We start from the raw sequence: 24,085 nt of genomic DNA on the forward strand, positions 1-24,085 counted from the left end.
GTACCACAAGAACATTTTCCTGATACAAAAACAATTGATCCGTCCCATGCCCCTCCAAAGCATCCACAATAAACCCAATATTCATTTTTTTCTGAATACTAAAAGCACATCACTTTAGTATTTTAACATAGAAATAAATAAAATGATAATAAAATGACTTTAAAGCCCTCTGCAGCACCAAATAAGTGGCAAAGGTGTTGAGTATCTGGCAGCTCGGTTTTGAATGGATTAACCTTGTAAGTCGGGTAAAATGTTTGCTTGAAAGACATGGTGTATCTCTAATTTATTGTTTCTCCATCACTGTCCTTAAATGTGTATTGATAAGATTATTTAATAATGATAATTGATCAACTCCAACATCCCGTTGCTCTTGCAATAGCTCCTTAAAAATACAAAATAAAGAAAATGCTGCTCTGTTGTAAGTTGTGGGAACACCAGCGTCTCTCCCATCCGACTGCTGACTGTGATTGAAAAACAGAAATAGGTTGCCATTCACTTGCAGGGCAGGTAATGAAAGGTTTCTGCACAACATTGCCTCTTTCAACTCTGCCTCAAATGCAGGTTCTGTTCTTACGAAGCCTGGCTTTAACTCTCGGGGAGACGTATCTAGTGCAATGGGAGGTGGCGCAAGAGGAGTACCAGCGCTTTGACTGCCATCCCGAGGAGCATGCAGATGAGGCAAAGTGCAAAGCCCGAGGCTGCATCTGGAAGGTGACGTCTGATCAGAACTCCGGTCCCCGTGCTCTGTCTAACATGTGATTCTCTTACCAGCAAAGTAGCATTGAAGGCGTTCCCTGGTGCTTCTATCCAAAAGATCATGGATACCGTGTCATACTAAATGAGGGAACGACATCTGGAATGTGGCTTCAAATAGTACGGAACAAAAAGTCCCAGAGCAGGGGCCTTGCTCGATCACCCGACATTGACAACCTCCATGTTCAGATAACCTACCATAGCAGTAACATGCTGCAGTTCAAGGTAACCTGTTTCCAAGACAGCGATCCTTCACAGTTTACTTTTTACATTTTCACTACTTCACGGATTTGCATCGTGCATTGTGTTCTGCATTCTGTCGCTCCTTCTCTTCTTAACTTCTGTGTCAATGACATTGTGGTTTAATATGTGCACGAATGTAAAAAAGCTTCCCGGAATTGCATTCAACTGCCAAACCATGTCAACAAAACGGTCTGGACCGACAAAAGTGCCTGCAGCCGGGCCCAAAAGGCAGAAAAAAATGAAATTTATCACACATTAAGTTAAAGCTCGGGACATACAAAGGGAAGGTAAAAGCTATGTGGCTGTAGGTCGGCAATTCGAAATCATTGAATATTCCAACCCTTCAATAAAGAAAGAATAAATTATCCCAAGAGCCAAAAAGAGAACTCCTGGTTGGAGATCGTCCTCCTTTCCCCCCTGAGATTTGATCTGCAACCTCAGTGAAACTGTTTAAATCTAGGCTTAAAGCACACTTGTATTCTATATCTTATGAATGACCTACATTTCAAGTTGACAATATCTGTGTATTATTTGTCATTGCAATGGGTGCATTGCAGTCTGGTAATCCTGAAAGGGGGATTACCTCATGTGCGGTCCCTTCTCAAGGTTTCTTCATTTTCCTCATGTTGAGGTTTTTGAGTTTTTCCTTGCCGTCATGTAGGTTTTAGATCAGGGGGTGGTGTGATCATAGTCTGTGGTTTGCAATAATATGTGGTCTGTACTGCCCGTTGAGACTCCTTGTGATTAAGGGCTATAAAAATCAACATGAATTGACTTGACTTGACATAAACTTATATAATTAAAATTATTAATATTATTATGATAGGATGGTATGGAAGTTATTGGTGAAATGTGTTTTTAAAGTTATATTATTTGTGAATCGAGTGCTTCGGCCTGCTATATGGTTCGTGTTTCAGTCAGTAATAGAGTATATAATTGCATAATATTTGCACAAAAAGAAGATTTCTAATGCACAATGTTTGCCTATCACAGGTTATTTTTGATACATAAAAAAATCCCAAAAACAAACAAACACGGGTTTACTGTACTACAAAATGAAGAGTTGTTATTATTGTCACAGTAATTTGACCAAATGCTGAATCCAATCGATTTCCATCATGTGTGTACCCCATTCTGTCCAGATCTGGGACCCAGCCACACATCGTTATGAAGTTCCAGTTCCACTCTCCATCCCACCTGTTCCAGAAACCGATGAAGACAAACGGCTTTATAAAGTTCTTTTTAAAAATGATCCATTTGGCATCCAGGTCATACGGAAAAGCACAGGAACTAAAATGTGAGTGGACGTTTTAAAACAAACACACATTTTTTAAATGGTAGAATAGATGAAATGCTATGAGCAGTGTTCCCTCTAATCTGCGCGCGTGCGCAATTGCGCACTGCTCGCACATTCTCGGCGCACAAGAAAATCTAGCCAGCGCACAAAAATGAGGGCTCAAAATTACTTATTAAGAAGCGACTTAAGTCAAAGTTACAGTACATGAAGGTGAAAATACATGGGTTGCCGTGACGTTGTGTCCTAAATGTGGTATTTTGAAGTCGAACGAAGTTGAGTAAAGTTAGTTGAGTATGTCGAGAACCGGCTTCTTCGGCCCGGCTCACTAAAAAGGGTCCTAAACGGCTCTTCAGGTTGTTTTTGCTTCTTTAATCCCAACATGACCAAATATTAAGTAAAATTAAGCACAAAATGACTTAAAGGAAGGGGAATAGAACAAAAAAAAAAAAAAAAAAAATGAAAAAGTAGTGAAAAGCTGAGAAAAAAAGAAACAAAAGGAAGAAAAAAAAGAAGTAAACATTTAGAAAAAAAAAGCCAGAAAAACAGAAAATAAAGAAATGTAAGAAAAAAAGTAAATTGAGAACAAAAAAAAGTAACAGCTCAGAAAAAATAAACACGATGAGATTTTTTTTTTAAAGGAATTAAAAAAAAAGTAGAAAAAAACACAGAAAAAAGAAGAAAAAGTTTGTGTTGCATTCAAATAATTTCCAATTATATCAAGTGAATCTTGTTGCCAACATTGTACTTCCACTAAAAAATGTGATCAAGTACAGTTCTGTATCTTATAACCGACTAAATAAGCCCCAAAAATGTTAATATTATGCGACAAAATATATCAGGAACTAAAAAGGAATGGATATCTTGTGAAATAATTGTAAGAACAAACGACGTATGTAGGCCGTACAACCTTTGCAATAGTACATGAGTCAATTCATTCAAAAGAGAAAAATAATTTTGCATTGCTGGACACTCAGCAAAATGTAACTTGATGTCAAGTTTTGGACATGTTTGATAATTAATGAACTTGCCACACTTGGGATTATAGTGGCTCACGGTTGTTTCAAGCGTTGCTCACTGACTTTGTGTGAACGCTCAGACCCGTGGAAAAATTAGAGGGAACATTGGCTATGAGTCGAATGCTGCACACTATCAATGGTAAAATAATGTGACAACAAAATAATTAAAATATGCATAACTTTGTAATTATCACCAGTCAGTTCTTCACACCATCAAGGAGTGTGATATCTGCAACACAGCATCAGTGAGCGGAAGTAATATGTACAGTGCACACAAAATTATTGCACCTTATGTGCATATTTTAACACCTCTCTGGGCTAGGGTGATTATTTTTTGTCGGTTAAAATTGTGCTAATTGATATATCGGAAAATGTGACATGACTTCCCTTGGGGTTAACTGTAATGTTCTTGTTGGGCAATGTTATGTGAATTGCTCTCTTTACATTATGTTTTGTCGCTTCTTCTCAGTTGGGACTCTTCGGTGCCAGGTTTTACCTTTTCAGACTTGTTTATTCAAGTATCAACACTTCTGTCATCCAATTATGTCTACGGTTTCGGAGAGACGGAACATTCAACGTACAAGCATGACCTCAACTATCACACTTGGGGAATGTTCAGCAAAGACCAACCTCCTGGTGTAAGTATTATTTTGTGTTTGTTTACTTAAAGACAATTTATTCAAATCATCTTTTATTTTCTGTGTCCAATCAGAAGCAGTGTTTGATCATACTTAATTCATAAAACTGCAGTTAAGACAATACATCAGCTTCTGGTTACAATCTGCAGATCAATACCTTTGGACACCAGTCCCAAAAATGGACCTCCAAAAGTGTTTTTTTTTCCTTTAAAACCTTCTAAAATTAAAACAACAAAACACTTAGCACTTGGAGGCACTAAATAATATAAAATGTCCTTTGAAAGAAAAAAGATGATAGGCCTATCAATGGCACAGCAGTGAAGTTACATACGTATGACTTAATAAATAAAGGGGTTGGAAATGAAGACATTGCATAATTATGACTAAATATGGGCAGTGACATACTTCCATACTACATCATTTGCAAGCCAAAGTATGTAAATGATAGGTCAATAGGTGGCTTTGGTTTGGTAAATATGACTACTCGTTTCTACTCTATTTTCATTTTTCATGAACTAACATTATGTGGCATCGTGGGTGAGGATGAGTTAAGTATATTTTAGTTATTTCAAATATCAATTAAAAACTATATATATATATATATATATATATATATATATAATATCATCTCATCTCATTAGCTGCACCGCTTATCCACAGTAGGGTCGTGGGGGTGCTGGAGCCCATCCCAGCAATCATCGGGCAGTGGGCAGGGGACACCCTGAACTGGTTGCCAGCGAATCGCAGGGCACACAGGGACAGACAACTTGCTCGCTCATTCACACCTAGGGACAATTTGGACCGGCCAATCCACCTGAAATGTATGTCTTTGGAATGTGGGGGGAAACCGGAGTGCCCGGAGGAAACTCACGCGAGCACGGGGAGAACATACAAACTCCGCGCAGGAAGACATTAGAAATGTACCGCACACGTGCTAACCACTGTGCCGCCGTGCTGCCCATATATCTATCTATCTATCTATCTATCTATCTATCTATCTATCTATCTATCTATCTATCTAAGAATACAAACTTTTTTTTCGTCATTATTTTTATTTTTTTTTCTGCATTATGTCAAACACATAGCTAGGCAACACATAACTACACTTGCACACCCACCCGCATGTCCTTTTTCCAGCTCCTTGGGTACCAGTAGAGCAGGAAGCTAATGAAGCCTGACGTGCCCGTGAGCTTTTGTCATAGATGTTGACATCTCAAAGTGGCAGATTTCCTGTGTCTACCACATCACCGTTCCCCTGTTGCACTCTTAATCTTATTTCACATTCTCATTGTTTAATTGGCTATGCAAGTTCTGCACTTTGTCAATTAGCACTTAATGTTGACTAAAAAGGCTTTGGTGCAAGCATGCAAGCAACGGGTATTCCCTAACCTGACTTTATTGTGCTTATAGTACAAAATGAACTGCTACGGAGTCCATCCGTTCTATATGGGACTTGAAAGCACCGTTGACGCTCATGGTGTACTGCTACTCAACAGCAACGCAATGGGTGAGAGGAAACCGCGGTTTGCTTGTACATGCACAGGCACACACACACTTGTTCAAATATGTTATGTCAGCAGAAGCTTTGACATGGATTCAGAGGGCATATACAGCAGGTATTAATATTAATGGAATATTTCATAGTGCATGAAAGGAAGCTTACTAAAAGCCAAATGCAACTTCATGAGTGTTTGTTGATTCTTATTAGAAGTTAAGTATAGCCAACTGCCATCACTGCACCACATCGATAAAGAAAATGTTTTTACATTATCCTACGACAGGATTCACCAACGCGGTTCCCTCAAAGGGACGATGGGTAGTATTTGACCGCGAGATGTCACTGTATTGTTTGTGCAACCGAGAATGACTGCTAAAAAGCAAAAGGAAGAATACAAACTATGAAGCGTCAAAGTAGAGGTTAGAATTAGGTATGAGCCTGCCCTGAGACCGGGCTGATATCCGGCCCAAAACACCATTCCTCCTCCTGAGTCATCACAAATAAAATATGAAAATGCGGGTTTGCTCGGGGCTCAGTCCCTCATATTAACTTAACTGGTCAGTCTTTGGTCGTCTTGGACTTTAACCCCTTACCGTACCCAATGTAAATTGAATGCTTTTCTGGAACTGTTTGGGTTTGCTCTGGGGTCTGTTACTCAATTAGTTCAGTTGGTCGGACTTCTGACTTTTGCCTTTTGGGTAACCGATGGTAACATCATGGCAGACGTAATGTCATAAAAATGCAGGTTTCTGAAAAAATGTTTATGTATTTTTGCTTATTGGTGGTGAAGGATTTTATACATTTGACTATAAAGGATTTTATACGATTGAATACAAGTTACATTTATTGAGTGCAATGAAGATTTCCACCGAGAAGGCTTTAGTTCAATGACAGTTCACGCCATTCCGAATGCAGAATATTTTGTCTAGTTCTGTTGATAACATGATTCGGACGGAGGACGGCAGGCATTGTTTTGAGAAACGTTTGGTGCGGTTTTGAGTTTTCCAGACATCGCGGCGAGGTGATGGAGCTCACGTTGGGCTTCATTGGCACGCACATGGGAGGAGCCGGCACACCATCTTGCGGAAAGACGTGGGCCGAGAGGAGACATCGGCTGGATGATTTTTTTTAACCACTTAGGGTCGTAGGGGCACCATTTCCTGTAATGTGTCTTGAGCAGGCATAGCCTGGTGGAGCCCATCTCTCTCCAGGCCAACAAATGTCTCTACCCGCTGTTCAGCTTGTTTGCTCCAAGTGTAACAGCTGTCGGCACGATCACTTTGGTGGAATGCTGCTTCTTAGCCAATTGTAGTTTGTGAAACCGGTAATGGTTCCCAACACCCACTAGCAGGTACTTAGACAGCAACTCGGAATTAGATTGGCTAAACAGCTTTTTGAAAAACTCATGTTATATGTCTCACAGCCTTCTGGATTTTTTGAAGTAATTTTAATAAAAAAATAGTCAAGAATTTACAAATGAATGCAATCATTATTTTTGAGAAAAGTTACTGGAATTGGATTTAAATTATGGAATGTTTGTGTTATTTCATTACGAGGTGTCACTGTGTTGTGTTGTGTATCTAAAAATGTGTGCTAAAAAACAAAAAGAAGAACACAAACTACGGACTCTATGAGTGACAAAACCATTCAATTATCTAGTTTTTTTGCAAAATTTGGGTTTTAGCTACCTGTAGCAGATGGCAATCATGTCAGCTCTTGGACAGGGTCTAAAACTCAATTAAGATGTTAGCCGCTGAAGCTATTTGGGTGAGGTTGGACTGAATTGGGTTTTCCACAAAAAAAAACAGTGCTGATTAAAACATTCTGCTGTTCTTAAAGGGACAGTGTTTAAAATGTGTCTACTGAATGTCGCTGTAATGTGTAGTGCAACCAAGAATGAGTCCAAGGAAGATTACATACTACAGAGACTGAAAGTGAGCAAAAAGCAATATTTTTCTTCATTTTTTTCTCCAGCCTTTCTCAAACATAAAAGAAGGGTGTGTGTGTGTGTTTGTGTGTGTGTGTATATTGATAAAATACGGAATAAGTAAGAAAAAAAAGGCAAAAAGGAAAGGAAGAAAATAAAGTAAATAAAGAGAAAGGAGAAAAAAAGGAAAAACAAATGATTTTGTATTTTCATTATTCTCTTTTGATGTTTTTCCTCTTATTCATTACTTTTCTTTTTTTTCTTTTTTCAATAAATAATAGTATGTTAGTAATAATGTGTGTTTTGGTCTCCATTATTTGTCTTCTTCCGTTGTGCTTTTAGTACTCATATTCGGTGGCACAATATAATACAGCAACATATAGTCCCTTTAATTTTCATATTAAGATAGGGGGCCTCAAACTATCATACTGGGGGCTGCAATTCGATCTAGGGCTGTGAGTTTGAAACTATCCAGGTGAAGCTCATGTTCTGCACAATATAATGTAAATAAATATATGGTAGCTCATGTATTTTTCCCTATTATTCAAATCAGTATTTATTTGTATTTACCACTAGGAGGCCCGAAATAATACTTACTGTCCTTTTAATCACTTTAACAAGAATGATCGTTTCGTGTTGGGAAATGTTTTACCTTACTTTAACTTTAATTAAGTATGTTTCCCTCCTTGTTCTATCTATCTATCCATTATCTGCAGTGTTTATACTCATTAGGGTCGCGAGGGTGCTGGAGCCCATCCAAGCTGTATTCGGGCATTGGGCAGGGGACACCCTGAACTGGGTCCCAGCTAGTTGCAGGGCACACAGAGACAGACAATTCACTCAATCATTCACACCTCGGGACAAATCGGACCGCCCAATTAACCTGACATGCATGCTTCTGGAATGTGGTAGGAAACCAGAGTGCCCGCAGGAATCCCATGCAGAGAGAACATGCAAACTCCACACTGGGAGGCTGTGGTTGCTGAACTTGAACCCTGAACCTCTGCACCGTGGGGGTGCCGCTGTGTGTTCTAATAACAAGACAAAATACAACAATAGATTCAGATTCAGATTCAGATTCAGATCTACTTTATTGTCATTCTAGTACACGTGTATACAGAACGAAATGTCGATGCATCTGACCCCCACAGTTTCCTTGAATGTACAGATATAAATAATGTTGTATTGTATTTTGGCTACGTATAGTATTTTACCATAGTGCCGATAGTGCAAGAAGAGTAGCTAACCAGATGTGCAAAATGGGCAGTCAGGTTAACAAGTCAGGTACACAGTAACATTAACACTGTAACAATAACGCTGTAATTACAATAGTGCAGAGAGCAATGTGCAAGGAGTGGCAAGCTATAAAAAAAAACTGCCAGTAGTGCAAAAAGTCAGATTAGCAGCCGTTTAGATTTAAGTTAACTATATGTTAGATTGACCATTTAACAGTCTAATGGCCAGGGGGACTAGACTATTGCGGAGCCTGGTGGTCCTGCACCGCACACTGCAGTACCTCTTCCCAGAGGCTAGCAGAGTGAACAGTCCATGATGGGGGTGAGAGGGGTCCCCGGTAATGTTTTTAGCATGGGATAGGCAGTGCTTCTGGCCAATGTCCTGAATGGAGGGAAGTGTAGTCCCGATTATTTTCTCTGCTGAGAACCACAACAATAATGTTGTATGATGCTATTTCATCTAAACCACCTTCTTATTTCAAATTTGTTTGATGGTATTCACTGTTTCTACTAAGACATACAGTATGCAGTACAGTAATGCGTGCACACACTCATTAATTATGCATACATAATAACTATGCAAATGTATACAGTTTTTGTTGGTTCTCCATGCCTCTGCCTTCCGTTTTCTATGCTCTCAACTTAACCACAATTTGCACACCGACCCAAATTATTGTCCATGTTCAAATAAACCATCAAACCTGGTTTCATTTCTACACAGATGTAACTTTTCAGCCTACGCCCGCGCTGACCTACCGGACCGTGGGAGGCATCCTGGATTTCTACATGGTGCTCGGTCCCACACCTGAAAACGTGGTAGAGCAGTACACGGCTGTAAGTATTGCAGTTTCCTGATATATTTGTCCGTGTATTTGACAATAACATTTGAAATTTTGAGCCTGTTGACGTGTGCATGCATGTAAGTGTGTGTGTGTACTGTGTCTGGCCCTGGGCCTCCGTTGATGGACTGCAGCAGCTTGGAGTTTTTCGCTTCATTGCACACTCTCATTCGGACAGTCTCAACACACACAATCTAACTCTTTCTCTCACACACTTTTCCTAACAACTTGTTTCCTTCTGCTGAAGTGTTTTGACTTCTTCATATGTTTATATTTATGTTTTGTTTATAATAGTTGATCGGAAGACCAGTCCTACCTGCTTATTGGTCCCTTGGATTCCAGCTCTGTCGCTATGGATATGCTAACGATTCTGAGATAGCAGATCTATATGTGCAAATGAGGGCTGCAGGTATTCCCTACGTAAGTGCACCGTATATGCTTAAAAAGTATTGAGTTTTTATTCCTGTGACTTTAAGTCAGGACTGTCTGTTCTCATCACTGTAATGGTTGTGTTTTTTTTGTAGAAAATATAATAGATTACATGGATAGTATTTTCAAGTCAAAGACAGTCTTTCCATCTTAATGATTAAAGGATGGTAACTTAATGATCCACTTCTAAATTAGATAAGACTGATTGATTAAGAAAGAGCTCCTGACTTCATGGATAGGTTTGAGTTGATTATATAAGTATGACCTTTGGCTTTATTTTATAGCAATAACGTTTTTATTTAATTATTTTGTATTACTCTACAGGATGTGCAGTATGCGGACATTGATTATATGAATCGACAGCTAGATTTTGTCCTGGATCCTGACTTTGCTGGACTTCCTTCCCTGGTTGAGGACATGAGAAAAGAAGGAATGAGGTTCATTTTCATTCTGGTAATATAACAATAGAATATTAATAAAAACTAGATCCAATGTATTCTCCTATTGTTGACGATTAAATGTTCTGACTTTAATTTTAGGACCCAGCAATTTCAGGCAATGAGACTAACTACCCTGCCTATGATCGGGGAATTGCAGCTGATGTTTTCATCAAATGGCCCAAGACACTTGGTGGCGAAATTGTGTGGGGGAAGGTGAAGTTCATTGAATTACCATTGATATATTAATGGAAACAAATATCTTAGAACATAGAGTAGCCATAACTGACATTATGTGTTTGTATCCTTACCATCATTTCCTTGCAGGTATGGCCAGACTACCCGAATGTCACAGTAAATGAATCCCTGGACTGGGACACCCAAGTGGAGGTATATTTCTTTATTTCAAAACTCAATATTAATTTCAAAATTCTAATACAAACTTCCACAGTAAGATTTCTTGGTTACTTTATTTTCTAAACCTTTTTTTTGTCCTACCAGGGGGAAATACTATAAAGGGAAATGATGTGTATAGACTATGGAAAACATTATGAACACACCATAAGGAGTTAACAGCGACATACTTTAGTTTTAAGGAATGGGTTTAGCAATATGTGATTGAATATGTACAGTTTGCCAATGAATTCCAGCAGTCAAAGGTGAAAACCATGTCTTTCCAGATCTACAGGGCTTACACTGCTTTCCCTGACTTCTTCCGTAACACGACAGCAGAATGGTGGCGTCAAGAAATTTTGGATTTCTATCAAAAGACTATGAAATTTGACGGTTTGTGGATCGTGAGTGACCTGGGACACTACTCCAGCTTATCTATTTTATTCTGATAATGGCTACTGATTTGCCCTTTTGGGCAGTTTTATGCTTTACGTAAGGTACTCTTTCCTTTTCTGCAGGACATGAACGAGCCTGCCAGTTTTGTGCATGGTACGGTTGGCGGGAAGTGTCTTGGTGAACCTCAGCTTGAGAACCCTCCCTATATGCCGTGTAAGATATACTCTACAACCTACCTTACGTGTCTTCTAACATTTGACTGTCAATCCTTAAGAACGAGTCACTGCGCATATGTTTTGTGTCTGTCTAAATAGCCCTGGAATCTAAACATCTTGGCTTAAACCACAAGACTCTGTGCATGAACAGCGAACAGATACTCAGTGACGGCACGGCAGTCAGGCACTACGATGTCCACAGCCTCTACGGCTGGTCGCACACCAAGCCCACTTACGAGTGAGACCCGCCATGTGTTTCTCGTAGAACTGAGCTGTTTATTAACTCTGAGAGCTAGCAATTTAAAAAAAAGAGGATTTACTCTAGCTTGCTGATTCCAAAAATGAGTGTGAAGGCAAAACTGTTATGGAGACTGCTAAAAAATTAATTAGCACTAATGTAATATGTTTGGAGCCCCAAAAAAAATAAATACATAAATAAAATAAGGGCTGACCTTCACTGATTTCAAATAATTCTGATAACTTCTAAGTGCAGTCAGAATCAGCATCTCATTGTTTTAAAACAATGTGAAGTACTTCTACTTCACAAATCAAATTGAGGCTTGGCAAAATGTTTTATCATGCATACATTGTACTCAGGAAGAGCGTCAAACATGTCCAAAACTGCCTTATTTTAGGCTGCAGAACCGTAACGCTAAATACTCCTGACTGAACAACAGGATATAAATTTCACATGAAATACGGGAACGGTATCGCTTGTCACATCGGTTATATGCGTTGGCGATCCAACAGAAAATGTGATTTAACCATTTGCGTGCTTCTAGGTGAATGTGGCGTTGATCAATCTTTTCTTGGGGTGATCACATAATATTGGTGAGGACATAGTAATAATTGCTTAACTGGTGGGGACACATGTCCTTCCTCCGCGCAAAAACTACGCCCTTGACTCAGAGTATTTTACATTCCCTTATGTTCAAACTACTGATCTCTTCTTTTACTTTAGGATGAATTTGAATTATTTAGAAAGGTATTAGTCACTGCTAACTAATAACCGGAGTCAGTTATTGTAGAAGTTAAATATACAGTATGTATTTGCATAGGAGAGAAACAGGGGAATTTATACGCTCATCCTAATCACAAAAGGGTACTTGACGTCACTATCAGACGATAGCACGCAACACTTGACTGCCCCCTGATGGCGATATGCCAATGGCACTCAAAGAGTTAAGCGTGCAAGACAAGAGCAGAGCCAGACTGTTATTAGGGGGGCGGGAAAATGTAAAAGAGATCTTTGAGTTACGGCGCGGTGTATTGGAGATAACAAGCACGAACAGATAACAAGCTGAATGAGGGAGTAGTATGGGGAGTCCTCCATATACCCTCGACTTCACATGAATACCATTTGGGGCTGTAGAGACAGTCTGTGAACGTTTATGTTGATAATAACTTGAATGATATTACAGTGCCTAGCAAAAGTATCATCAAAGAAAAAGCTAAAAAACGAAAAGCATTTTATTCAAATCAAAAGGATGTGAGACACAACCGTGAGGTGGAACCATATTATGCCAACATTCAATATTATATTTAGGACCAAAAAAATGAAAATTAGGTTTTAGAAAAACAGTACCTCATTTTTTGTCAGCTTATTTAACTTACTCCAGAAGTTCTGATTATTTCCAATGATCCACCGCGAAATAAATGATTTATTTTGCAACATTTACAAATCTTCCGGAACACTGGGCAATAAACAACATAAAATGGAGAGAGCATAAACCACTAAAAATCGACTAAGGTTTAGAGGGACGGCCTGGTCTTAATCATAGAAGCAACCAAGAGGTCCATAATCACATCTGATGACTTGCAGGCCCAAACAGCTAAGGTGAGACAATCTTTGCATCACACATTTACTAGTTGTACTCTGCCTAAATCTGCCTTTTTTTGGATTAGTGGTAAAATAAAGCCGTTTCAGAAATAATACCATAAAAAGCCCCGTTTGGTATTTGCAAGAAGCCACATGGGAGACACAAAAAAACATGTGGAACATGGTGCTCTGGTCAGATGAGAACCAATATAAACTCTTCGGGCTGAATGCAAAGTGTTAAGTACCACTGCCAAACATAGTGGTGGCAGCATCATTGTGTGGGCTTGCTTTTCCTTATCAGGGACAAGAAAGATCATTACACTTGATAGGAAATAACGCGCGTCTCTGGCAGAATATCTGTTAGAGTCTGAAATAAAACCTGAATGGGGTTCATGTTTACCTTCCAACAGGACAATAAAAGACAAAATCTGCACTGGGATGGTTTAAAACCAACAACATAAAAATGTTAAAATCACCAATCCAAAAGCAAGATCTCAATCCTATAGAGCATTTATGGAAATATCTGAAAAATATTGTGCGCAAAGGTTCACCATCAAACCTTAAACACAATGTGAGCAGTTTTGTAGAGAAGAATGGGCAACAAATATATTTTATGATGTGCAAAACCTCTGGAGACATACCCCAACATCCTTAACTCAAAGGGGTTTGATTTTATTAACACCTACTTCTCTTTTTTCTTGTCTTTTTTTTTTGTTAATGGAATTTAAAAGGTTGAATATGTTTAGTTTTGTTTCAGGAATGTATGTCGCATTACTGATTCTTAGACAATATTTGAGTTATTCATCTATACCTTTGAAGGATGAACTATGGAACTATGGCAATTTGTTAAAACATGCTTGGGGGCGGAGGGGAATGGATACCTTTATAAGCATTGTATATACTAATATTTCAATTTTCTTCATGTAGTGCCCTGCTGAATGTGACCGCTAGACGAGGTATAGTAGTGACGAGGTCCACTTATCCATCCAGTGGAAAATGGGCTGGACATTGGCTGGGTGACAACAACGCCAGCTGGGACCAATTGTACAAATCCATCATAGGTACAACATGTACAAACACAACAATGGCCTCTTTGCACAAATCCATTACTTCTTTCATAAGTGAACAAACAAATTTATACAGGTGTGCTTGTCCTCAGTAACCACAAAGACAAGGTTTATAATCAGTCCGTCCACTCATCAAAGATGTAAAACAAAAGGTTGCTATCAACTCATTGAATACCAGATGTTTCTCTCAAATGGGAAGACTTGATGCCAGGAATGTTGTTCCCATTTTGAATCATTTTTGAAGGTCTACGTAAAGTTTTGTTCTATAGTTGTATATACAAAGGGCATATCAGAAGAAAGTTTCAATCCCCATCTTTTTTTGGAAAACAAATATATTTTTCTAGCGTTCACCATTGTTTAGAAAACAACAGTTGAACAGTGTTAAGATTCTTACAAATACCGGTACTTGTTTCCAGGAACACTTCTGAGAAAAACAGCTATTACTAAAATCATACATTTCAAACTGAAATTTATTTTCTGTGTTTTTATTTTTTATTTTTGAATTGGTGTTAAAGCCGAAATCTGAACAATCCTTTCCCTAAACACAAGGGCACTTTGCTTACGAAACAAAATTTTATATCAAGAGCACTGAACTGATGCATGGACTATTCATGGACTTTGCAAGAACTTTTCGGCACCTGATGTTTCCTGTGACATACACACAAAATGTTGGTCACCACGCACGAAACATCATCCCTCTTTGCCTCGACCAATGGCGAAGGGACTTTGAAACAACTTTGAAGCTTTAACTTTTGGTACTTATATCTTTACTTTTCTTACCACACTGCCTTACTGCGCCTACTTGCCATATGAGCCACCTACATACTCTCATTCGCTGGATACTGGAAGCAATACAATAAAATTGGGGCCCCATGATGTGTGGACAAATGTCTGATCAAACTTATTCCATGGTGATTGTTCATACTAAAATAATTTCCAGTGACTTGATACTTGCTGAAGGGGCTGTACCAAACAGTGTACAATAGTTAAAAAAACAAAGCAAAACAAAAACAACAAAAACATATTTTTTATCGTTTTGGCACGCAGGGACAATGCTCCTGAAAACATATTTAGATATTATTGCACATGATTAGTCAAGTTCAGGAAGTAGTGGAGCTGTGCAGATAGTTCATTGGACCGTATTGCTTTCTAAACCATTTGTATGCAAGCTTGTACCCTTTGTGAAAAAAAAGAACCTTTACTGTCAAATCCTTTCAAGATTTTCCTGTCTCGCAGGCATGATGGAGTTTAGTCTGTTTGGCATCCCTTATGTAAGTTTCATCATCTGCTTCTTTTTCTTTTTTTTGTGAAAAGACATAATCTTATTGATGTGACCTTGTATTCTATAAGTAGATTACATGGCCACAGAGATGTTATTTCATTTTGTTGGACACTTTGATCAAAGGACAACTTGTTCAGCATGCTATTACAGGAGGCGGGAATGCTAATACTGTCAGTCAATGTTTGATATATAGGTCAATATATATGTACAGTCCATACATTTAGAAGAAAAGATAAATCCCTTTTTATATCACTAATCCTTGAATGGATAAGGTACTTCATGTTGTATGAGAGTCTAAATACTGTATATGTATCATGCTGACAACAATTTGGGTAAAGGGACATAGTTTTTAGTATTCAATTGATATAAGAGCTGGAATTTAATCTTTATTCTAGGAGTCTACATGTTTATTTAGCCTTCATAATATGAAGTATTCAATATTTGAGTTGAAATGAGAAAAACGTATCCTACAAAGGGGCAGCAGTAGGAGGTAGAGCGCTCGTCTTGGGATCAAGGGATCCCAGTTCGAATGCCGGCTCGTCCGTGTTACATGTTGAAGTGTCATTGGGTAAGACACTGAACCCCTAATACCCCCAATAAGCAGGTTAGCGCCTTTTATGGCTGCAAGGCCGCTATTGGAAAATGTGGAGCACATTGTAAAGCGCTTTGGGAAGTCATTGACTTGGAAAGCGCTATATAAATGCAGATCATTTCATTTAATCTCAAAGATGCAAATTACACACATCATTTTATTCTTATTTTACCCGCAAACACTTGTTTTTGTATATGTACAGAGAACCCTCGCTACTCTCCGTTTCAGTTATCGCTAGTTCCCTCATTTGGGAAATTTGAAGTAAACAGTCTTTACCGTCATTAATAACAATGTATGGATAATTTAGTTCAGAGAGTACACAGCGATCATAAGGTTGCTGCATGCTCTCAGTCAAACAGTGGCATAAGTCAATGGTTTCCCACAAAGCTTGCTAACAAGCATCACCTGAATGGGAGAAGACTAAACTCCAAAACATTTAGCTCTCGAGGACCCGGTTCGCAACCCCTGGCCTAGTCTAACAACTCTCCTAAGCAACCGCTGCAGACTTTGTATCTTCCCGATGCTAGGTCCATTAACCATGGAATGGATACTTTGGAGCTAAAACTCGTAGAAAACCACTACATTCGGGACAGTTTTGTTTTCATTTGTGCGGGGATCTGTCTCAATTCAAGTACAACTGATGCTAATGTGCTGCCAGCCAGCCGATCTCTAAATTGTTCTCTTACACAAGAGTGAGAAGCCCTCAAATTTATTTTATTTTTGTAGAATGAGCATACACCTATTCATGCAACTGCAATTATGTGTTGTGTGTTATTGTTTGTATATCTATAATTGTTATTTTGTCACAGACATGTCATGACGTAATCTCGAGATAAGTCTAACCCTTTGGGGCTTTTATTAAGGTGTGATGCTACTCCGCTGAATTTTACTTTTCGCGGGTGGTCCCGGTCCTCAATAACCGCAAAAAAACGAGGGATCTCTGTACTAAAATATCTTAAATTAAGAAAGTATTCTAAAAAAAATGATTGTAAATTGAAATTATAGGTAAATTACGAAAAAAGGAGAGGGGGAATGTCCCGCCAATACAAGAGCAATATACTTTTTTGCTTATTGTATTGCACGGTGGATACGGTTAAGCACTGTGTATTGTGTATTTCTCTAATATCACTTTAAACAATTATTTAATGCATTTTCCTCCTTGTTGTCTCATGTTCTTAACTGTTTTTCTGCTCATTGAACCTTTCAGACCGGAGCAGACATATGTGGGTTCTTTAATTCAGCTCAGTACGAGATGTGTCTTCGTTGGATGCAACTGGGTGCTTTCTATCCATATTCACGTAACCATAACGGCAAGGGCAACCCCGTAAGTGAATGCTTAGCGGAATGATGTGAGCTTCGCTCGATGTGACAGGCTGTTAGTATGAGTAATAAATGTTTGCATTATTTTATAGAACTATATTACATATATAGGATAATTCTGTATGTAATAACAAAAAGTAAAAATATGAAATCACATTGTTCATATGGACAAACGACAATGGTTGCCACCAGGCTGTACTTGCTTAAGGCAATTACATTTAGTGTTGGTTAAAAATAAAAGAAATTGGGAATTAAGTAACTACAGAAGGCTTTCAGGTGGCATTATTACCTTAAATCAGTATTCCCCAACCTTTTTTTCGCAACAAATTCTCCAGACAGATTATCCATCAAAAATGTTTCAGAATTAATTCTTGACACCAGTTTTATGTTTTTTTAAGCTTAACATACAGTGTTTACTAAATTAAGACTATAGAGGTATTCCTTTTTTTTTTGTTTTTTTTATATTCACAGTGGTTATACAGGTTATTTATTTTGGCCAATAGTGGTTTTGGGTATTACTGAATCTTGTATGTTTTTTACTATATTTCCATCTTCTTTTTTCTAGAAAAATTAAAGAAGTCAACTGGCCGGATTAAATAAGCATATGCCCCTTCCTACTTATTGTTTTTTTTTGTGTGTTTCAAATTAAGTTGTATTCAATAATTCATCCATCCATTCAAAAATAACTAAACTATTAATAACCAAAATAAATCTGCCAGTGGAAACTATGTTTTTGATGTTTTTTTTTAAATTAAATGAGCACAAATATGTGCAATTTTAACTTTTATTTATTTTATAATTTTCTTTGCAGAGCTTTTTGAAACAAGGAAGGTCAGTGAATATATTTAATTGTAATAAATCATGAGCAGTTTACTAGTTATAAAGAGAAACAAGTCTATTATGGATGAATGTACGTTTCTTTGCTTATGAGTGAAATAAATAAATTATCATCATGGTCACTGTTCCCTCTAAGCTTCGCGTGCGCAATTGCACACTGCTCACACATTCTCGTCAGCGCACAAAAAATGAGGGCTCCAAATTACGAATTAATAAGAGATTTAAGTCAAAGTTAAAGTGCATGAAGGTAAAAATACACGGGTTCCCCTGACGTTGTGTCCTAAATGCGGTATTTTGAAGTCGAGTCGAAGTAAAAAGAAGTTGGGTAAAGTTAGTACAGTTTATCGAGAACCGGCTTCTTCGGCTCGGCTCACTAAAAGAAAACGACTCTTTTGGGTCCTAAACGGCTCATCAGGTTGTTTTTGCTTCTTTAATCCCAAAATGACCAAATATTAAGTAAAATTATGCACAAAATGACTTAAAGGAAGGGGGGAATAGAACAAAAAGAAAAAAATAAGAAAATGAAAAAGTAATGAAAAGCTGAGAAAAAAAAGAAACAAAAGGAAGAGAAAAAAAGAAGGAAAAATTTTGAAAAAAAAAATAGAAATAAAAGAAAAGAAAAAAAAGAAATGTAGGAAAAATGCAAATAAAGAACAAAAAGAAAAAAAGTAACAGCTCGGAAAAAATAAACACAATGAGATTTTTTTCAAAGGAATTTAAAAAAAGATTGAAAAAAACACGGAAAAAAAGAAGAAAAAGTTTGTGTTGCATTCAAATAATTTCCAATTATATCAAGTGAATCTTGTTGCCAACATTGTACTTCCACTAACAATGTAATTAAGTACAGTTCTGTATCTAACAACCGACTAAATAAGCCCCCAAAAATGTTAATATTATGTGACAAAATATATCAGGAAATAAAATGAAATGGATATCTTGTGAAAGAATTGTAAGAAAAAACGATGTCTGTAGGCTGTACAACCTTTGCAATAGTACATGAGTCAATTCATTCAAAAGAGAAAAATAATTTCGCATTGCCGGAAACTCAGCAAAATGTAACTTGATGTCAAGTTTTGGACATGTTTGATGATTAATTATCTTGCCACACTTGGGATTATGGTTGCTCACAGTTGTTTCAAGTGTTGCTTACCGACTTTGTGTGAACGCTCAGACCCGTGGAAAATTAGAGGGAACATTTATCATGGTATGATTGTTTTGCAAATATAAAATTGGCTAATATCCTTCACACCACTAGACAAGATTCCCCGGCACATTAGTTAAATGCATTGCCTATTATATTATTTTATTGGCCTACCATCTAAAACATTTGTGCTCCATGGTGCAAAAATAAAAGCTCGGTATTTTGACAACACATGGTCATGTTGTTTGGGTGAACGCCTAATATTTAGCCAAAATAAAACAAAGCAGCGCACACACTGAACTCTCCAAAGAGATAACCTGGTTTGGAGTTGTTGTGGTGGTGACATTCATTCTTGCAGTGACCTTTAAGGGCTTTGGAACACATCTAAGAAATCCAATAAGGCCCGTCCAGAGATCGATCCCGCGAGACAAAATTTCTCTGCAATGGAGTCTGAAGTACTCGACGGGACAGTTTGTGTGTGTGCGGCAATGGGGGGAGGGGGATTTAATTGAATTCTCAAGGTGATCCAAGCACCACTGCACATCACCACCGCCGACGCTCTCATGAACCCCATTATACCAGTGGTAAGGTAATGGCTTGCAAAGAGGATAACATCTAGAGGATGATTACCCGCATTTGGGTTTTGTAGCTTGAAATCCAAGACTTTAAGCAAAAAGGACCAAGCAAGAAAAGAAAGTACCATAGAGTAAAGGAGCACCAGGTAAAATATTGTATGATTTGGAATTGATGTAACGACCCTGATAGCTCAAATGGTAGGATGCCTGTGTCGCACATACAGTGTCATGAGTTCAATCCCCAGACAAGACAGTTAAAAAATACAGTTCAAGTTTGGGCAGCACGGTGACATGGTGGTAAGCGCGTGTGCGGCACAGTTCTGAGGTCATTGGTTGAAATCCAGCTCCCAACTTTCCTATGCGGAGTTTGCATGTTCTCCCCGTGCTTGCGTGGATTTCCTCCAGGCACTCCGGTTTCCTCCCACATTCCAAAAACATGCATGTCATTGGCCGGTCCAAATTGTCCTTAGGTGTGAATGAGCGAGCAAATTGTCTGTCCCTGTGTGCCCTGCGATTGGCTGGCAACCAGTTCAGGGTGTCCCCTGCCCACTGCCCAGAGTTGGCTGGGATGGGCTCCAGCACCCCCGCGACCCTACTGAGGATAAGTGGTACGGATAATGGATGGACTGGATGGATGGAATTGATGTAGGAATTCAACAATGTCAAACCAGAATTGAACTCAACAGAGAATATTGGCAAGATAATTGGCCTGAGCCTAACCCAAGCCCGATCCAAAATTCTCAATTGTCGTTCGCATTCGGGCCGGGTTCTCTCTTGCTGACTTTATTATTATTTTTTTAATAATCCACCCTTCTATGGTCTTTATTTATTAGTGTTTGTAGAGGATCCACACAATGGATTCCGTCCCCCTCCCATGTACTGCAGCCCGCAGCACGTTGCACACACAAAACCGGTTGGGCGTATGCCGGGGGGATGGTAGATAGTTGAAAACACTCCTCCTCCTGAGTCCTCATGATTAAATTCAGGTCCGCTTCAGGGCTCAAACCCTCAAAACTGTCATGATTACCGATGTGACTCAGCTGTGCCCGCTCCTTTGGCGCCAACTCCCGCGGGTTCTGATCTTCTCCCGATCAGTATTCGTACCTAGTCCTGTCTGCCCCCTTTTATCAGTCCTTCTGAAAACCTCAGTAAACACTAGGCAAGCCTCTTTCGACCCTGACTCTCACCTGTCCCGTTTTTTGCTCCCGTCTATCCCGTTTTTTCGTTCCTGACCGCGTCTGCTCTCCCGTCCCGGCATTCTACCTCTTTTTGTCCCCGACTACATCTTTTCTCCTTTTCTTGCTTACGACTCGCTTACGACCACGACCACGTTTTTGCTCTCCTGTCCTGGCTACCGACCCGCCTTTTCCGTCCCCGACACTTCATTGCTCGCCAGGGAAGATCCGCTTCCGCGTTTGGAGCACAATCCGAGTATCAGAGCGACTGGCTTCCCGCGTCCAGCGAACACCGGATCATGGGCGCAACCATTTCTCTTTCTTCCAATAAAACTTGTGAGAAACCCAACACAAGTGGGTGCTGTCTCCGTTCTGGTCCCGACAAAAACACGTATAATGCTCGAGCTTGGGTTGAGTTTTGCTTTTTTGGGGGCGGGCCTTATCTTACCTCTACGGAGGATGAAATATCCAAATAATTTAAGTCAACTGTGATTTTCTTTGTTTGGATTAACCTTATTCCCATGGTTGTTGTCAAATTGTTTACAGCCTCTTGCATGCGAGATGAATTCATTCCTAAATCCAAATTATATCTAAAATTCCGTGTATCTTGAACAAATTTACCGTAAATTCCGGACTATAGAGCGCACCTGATTATAAACTGCACCCACCACATTTTAAGAGGATACCCGCTTTTGTATTTACACAAGCCGCACCTGTATATAAGCCGCATGCACCCACATTAAAACATGCAACGCAATCACAAAATTATCCCAAACCCGACTTTGAGTCCCGCAATTGTAACTGAGGGGGTTTGGGGTTTTTAAGGGTTATTGTTCTATCTTCGTTATTCATTATCCATTATCCGTTATCGGTCAGTTCATAATACGCTACAAAGCCTAGGAGCCGGGACACTTACTCTCAGCCAAAAGGCCAAGCTAAGGTCCTAGCCCTAAAGCCTTGCTGCGATCATTGCGAATGCACCGTTCCCGGAGGTACTGCAATACCGGGCCGATGCGTGGAGTGGACAGAGCAAGCTCTTGGTTTTAATATGAAGTACACAGTCCAAAAACAACAGCCGGCAAATTGAACGTAAAACGATACCGGTAGTTAAGATATGACGCAGACCTGCAGAGCACTGGTTCCGTTGAAAATAATCCAAGGAAAAAAAAAAGTATATTTCCAAAGGTAAGGGTGGGAAAAATCTATATCCATTATTGTCCGCTGCGTCCACAAACACGTCTCACCTTTACTCCACTTCCCATCAGCCCCCGTTGTATTTGCCCCTTCTCTTCGATTCGCCCGTGGCAAACATATCAGAATAAGTCTCTAAAATAAATACATTACAAAAATATACAGTTGCAAATACAAATTATACATGGTTACACATATTTACAAAGAAAGACGGTACACCGAGAGAGTTTTCAAAGCTTTAACAATAATATTATAACTTTCATCCCAAACCGTGTCTGTGAAGGGTAGCAAAACGCTACTAGGAACACGCTCGCAACATAAGGAAACGGGTCTTTTGAGAAAAAATACAGTGTTTGTAAAAATCATGGTAAACCGTGCCCATCTTCCTCCTTATAACTGACGTCATTAAAGTGGTCTTCCCCAGTATGGGAAAGAGACGTCATGTAGACGTTGTCCTATGCTCCTTTATTCAAAAACACGCTAGCAACACACTCGCATATATTCCACCGTTCTAAACCTTACCTTTTGTACTCGAGTGCCGATGGCGGCTGTTAGAAAAAATACATAAATTGGCCGCAACACTGAATAAGCCGCAGCGTTAAATATTTGGGGAAAAAAGTGGCGGCTTAAGGTGCAGAATGTACGGTACCTCATAAAAAATAACTGAACAGTAATATGTTCTCGGCCTCCCCAAAACATCCAAGTTAAGCCTAAATACCTATAAAACACCTTTTCCTGATGACTAAATCACATTCAAATAGTAATTGAACATACAATAAAATAATACAATAAATAAAATTATATTAACTAAATAAATTGCAAGTTTATTATGAGCACTAACCATGGATGAAGTCGGTGGTTGCTTATTAAACCGGTGTTGTGGTGGAGAACTGAAGGAAAAAGGTGTGGGAGGAGTGAAGGACAACAACAGATGCTATGCGATAAAAAAAGCACAACACAAAAAAAGTTCTCAGGTTCAGGTTTGTATGGCAGGAAACACAAATACATGGACCAGCATTGCAGTGAGCTGCCTCAACACTAGGCCATCTAGTGGAAGTGTCTGGGATTTCATAGAACTTAAAATTTTCTCTCGTATGTTGGAAAATATATTTGCTAAAAGCAGGGTTGGGTAGGGTTACTTTACCTTGATTACTTTCAATTACTTTTGGATTACTCCAATACCAAATATGCTAATAAAAGACAAACGAAACTAAATATGAATACAATTATTAAATTTTATGCAGGTTTGGGGAGTAACGGAATACATGGAACTGCAAAAATGATGTTGGCAAGCTGTTTGGATTTATGTTCATTTTGTTTCCGTCGCATTTTATGTTAGTTTTGCTGGAGATCAAAGAGATCAAAACCAGGAGAGAAAGCTTACCACGTGTTGTGAGTCATAATTTTATTCATACTTAGTTTATTTTGTCTTTTATTAGCATATGTGGTATTGGAGTAATCCAAAAGTAATTGAAAGTAATCAAGTTAAAGTAACCCTACCCAACCCTGGGTCTGTCATGAGGACCGGACCAGAACGGAGGCAGGAGGCAGGAAGGGAGAACTCATTTGCGTTGACGATCAGAACTTTTATTTAGCAAAATAAAAGTCGTCCAAAACTCAGGGACAAAACAGAACAAAAACAGGCTTTTTCTCAAAACGTGAAAACACAGGTTTCCTCCGAATCAAACAAAACAGGACAGAGCAAAATAGAACAGAAAATGCAAATGAACCAGCACCCGCAAAACCCACAACCCACCCTTAAGTAGCACA

General features: G+C 38.9%; 1 protein-coding gene across 1 annotated transcript in view; it reads left to right on the forward strand.

Annotated features, from left to right (window-relative positions):
• si (sucrase-isomaltase) overlaps positions 1-24,085 on the forward strand; it is a 126,246-nt gene that overhangs the window by 76,222 nt on the left and 25,939 nt on the right. Inside the window, exons 25-40 of the mRNA XM_088346169.1 lie at positions 562-711; positions 772-978; positions 2,139-2,293; positions 3,779-3,947; positions 5,358-5,454; positions 9,329-9,441; positions 9,741-9,866; positions 10,200-10,328; positions 10,415-10,528; positions 10,640-10,702; positions 10,993-11,109; positions 11,224-11,314; positions 11,416-11,554; positions 14,063-14,196; positions 15,439-15,473; positions 17,284-17,400. Coding sequence (XP_088202295.1) covers positions 562-711; positions 772-978; positions 2,139-2,293; positions 3,779-3,947; positions 5,358-5,454; positions 9,329-9,441; positions 9,741-9,866; positions 10,200-10,328; positions 10,415-10,528; positions 10,640-10,702; positions 10,993-11,109; positions 11,224-11,314; positions 11,416-11,554; positions 14,063-14,196; positions 15,439-15,473; positions 17,284-17,400 — 1,956 coding nt within the window. The remainder of the gene's footprint in view (positions 1-561; positions 712-771; positions 979-2,138; positions 2,294-3,778; positions 3,948-5,357; positions 5,455-9,328; positions 9,442-9,740; positions 9,867-10,199; positions 10,329-10,414; positions 10,529-10,639; positions 10,703-10,992; positions 11,110-11,223; positions 11,315-11,415; positions 11,555-14,062; positions 14,197-15,438; positions 15,474-17,283; positions 17,401-24,085) is intronic.

The sequence above is a fragment of the Urocampus carinirostris genome, chromosome 10 (assembly GCF_059441175.1).
Source record: "Urocampus carinirostris isolate Australia breed hairy pipefish chromosome 10, RoL_Ucar_1.0, whole genome shotgun sequence".
Lineage (NCBI taxonomy): Eukaryota > Metazoa > Chordata > Actinopteri > Syngnathiformes > Syngnathidae > Urocampus > Urocampus carinirostris.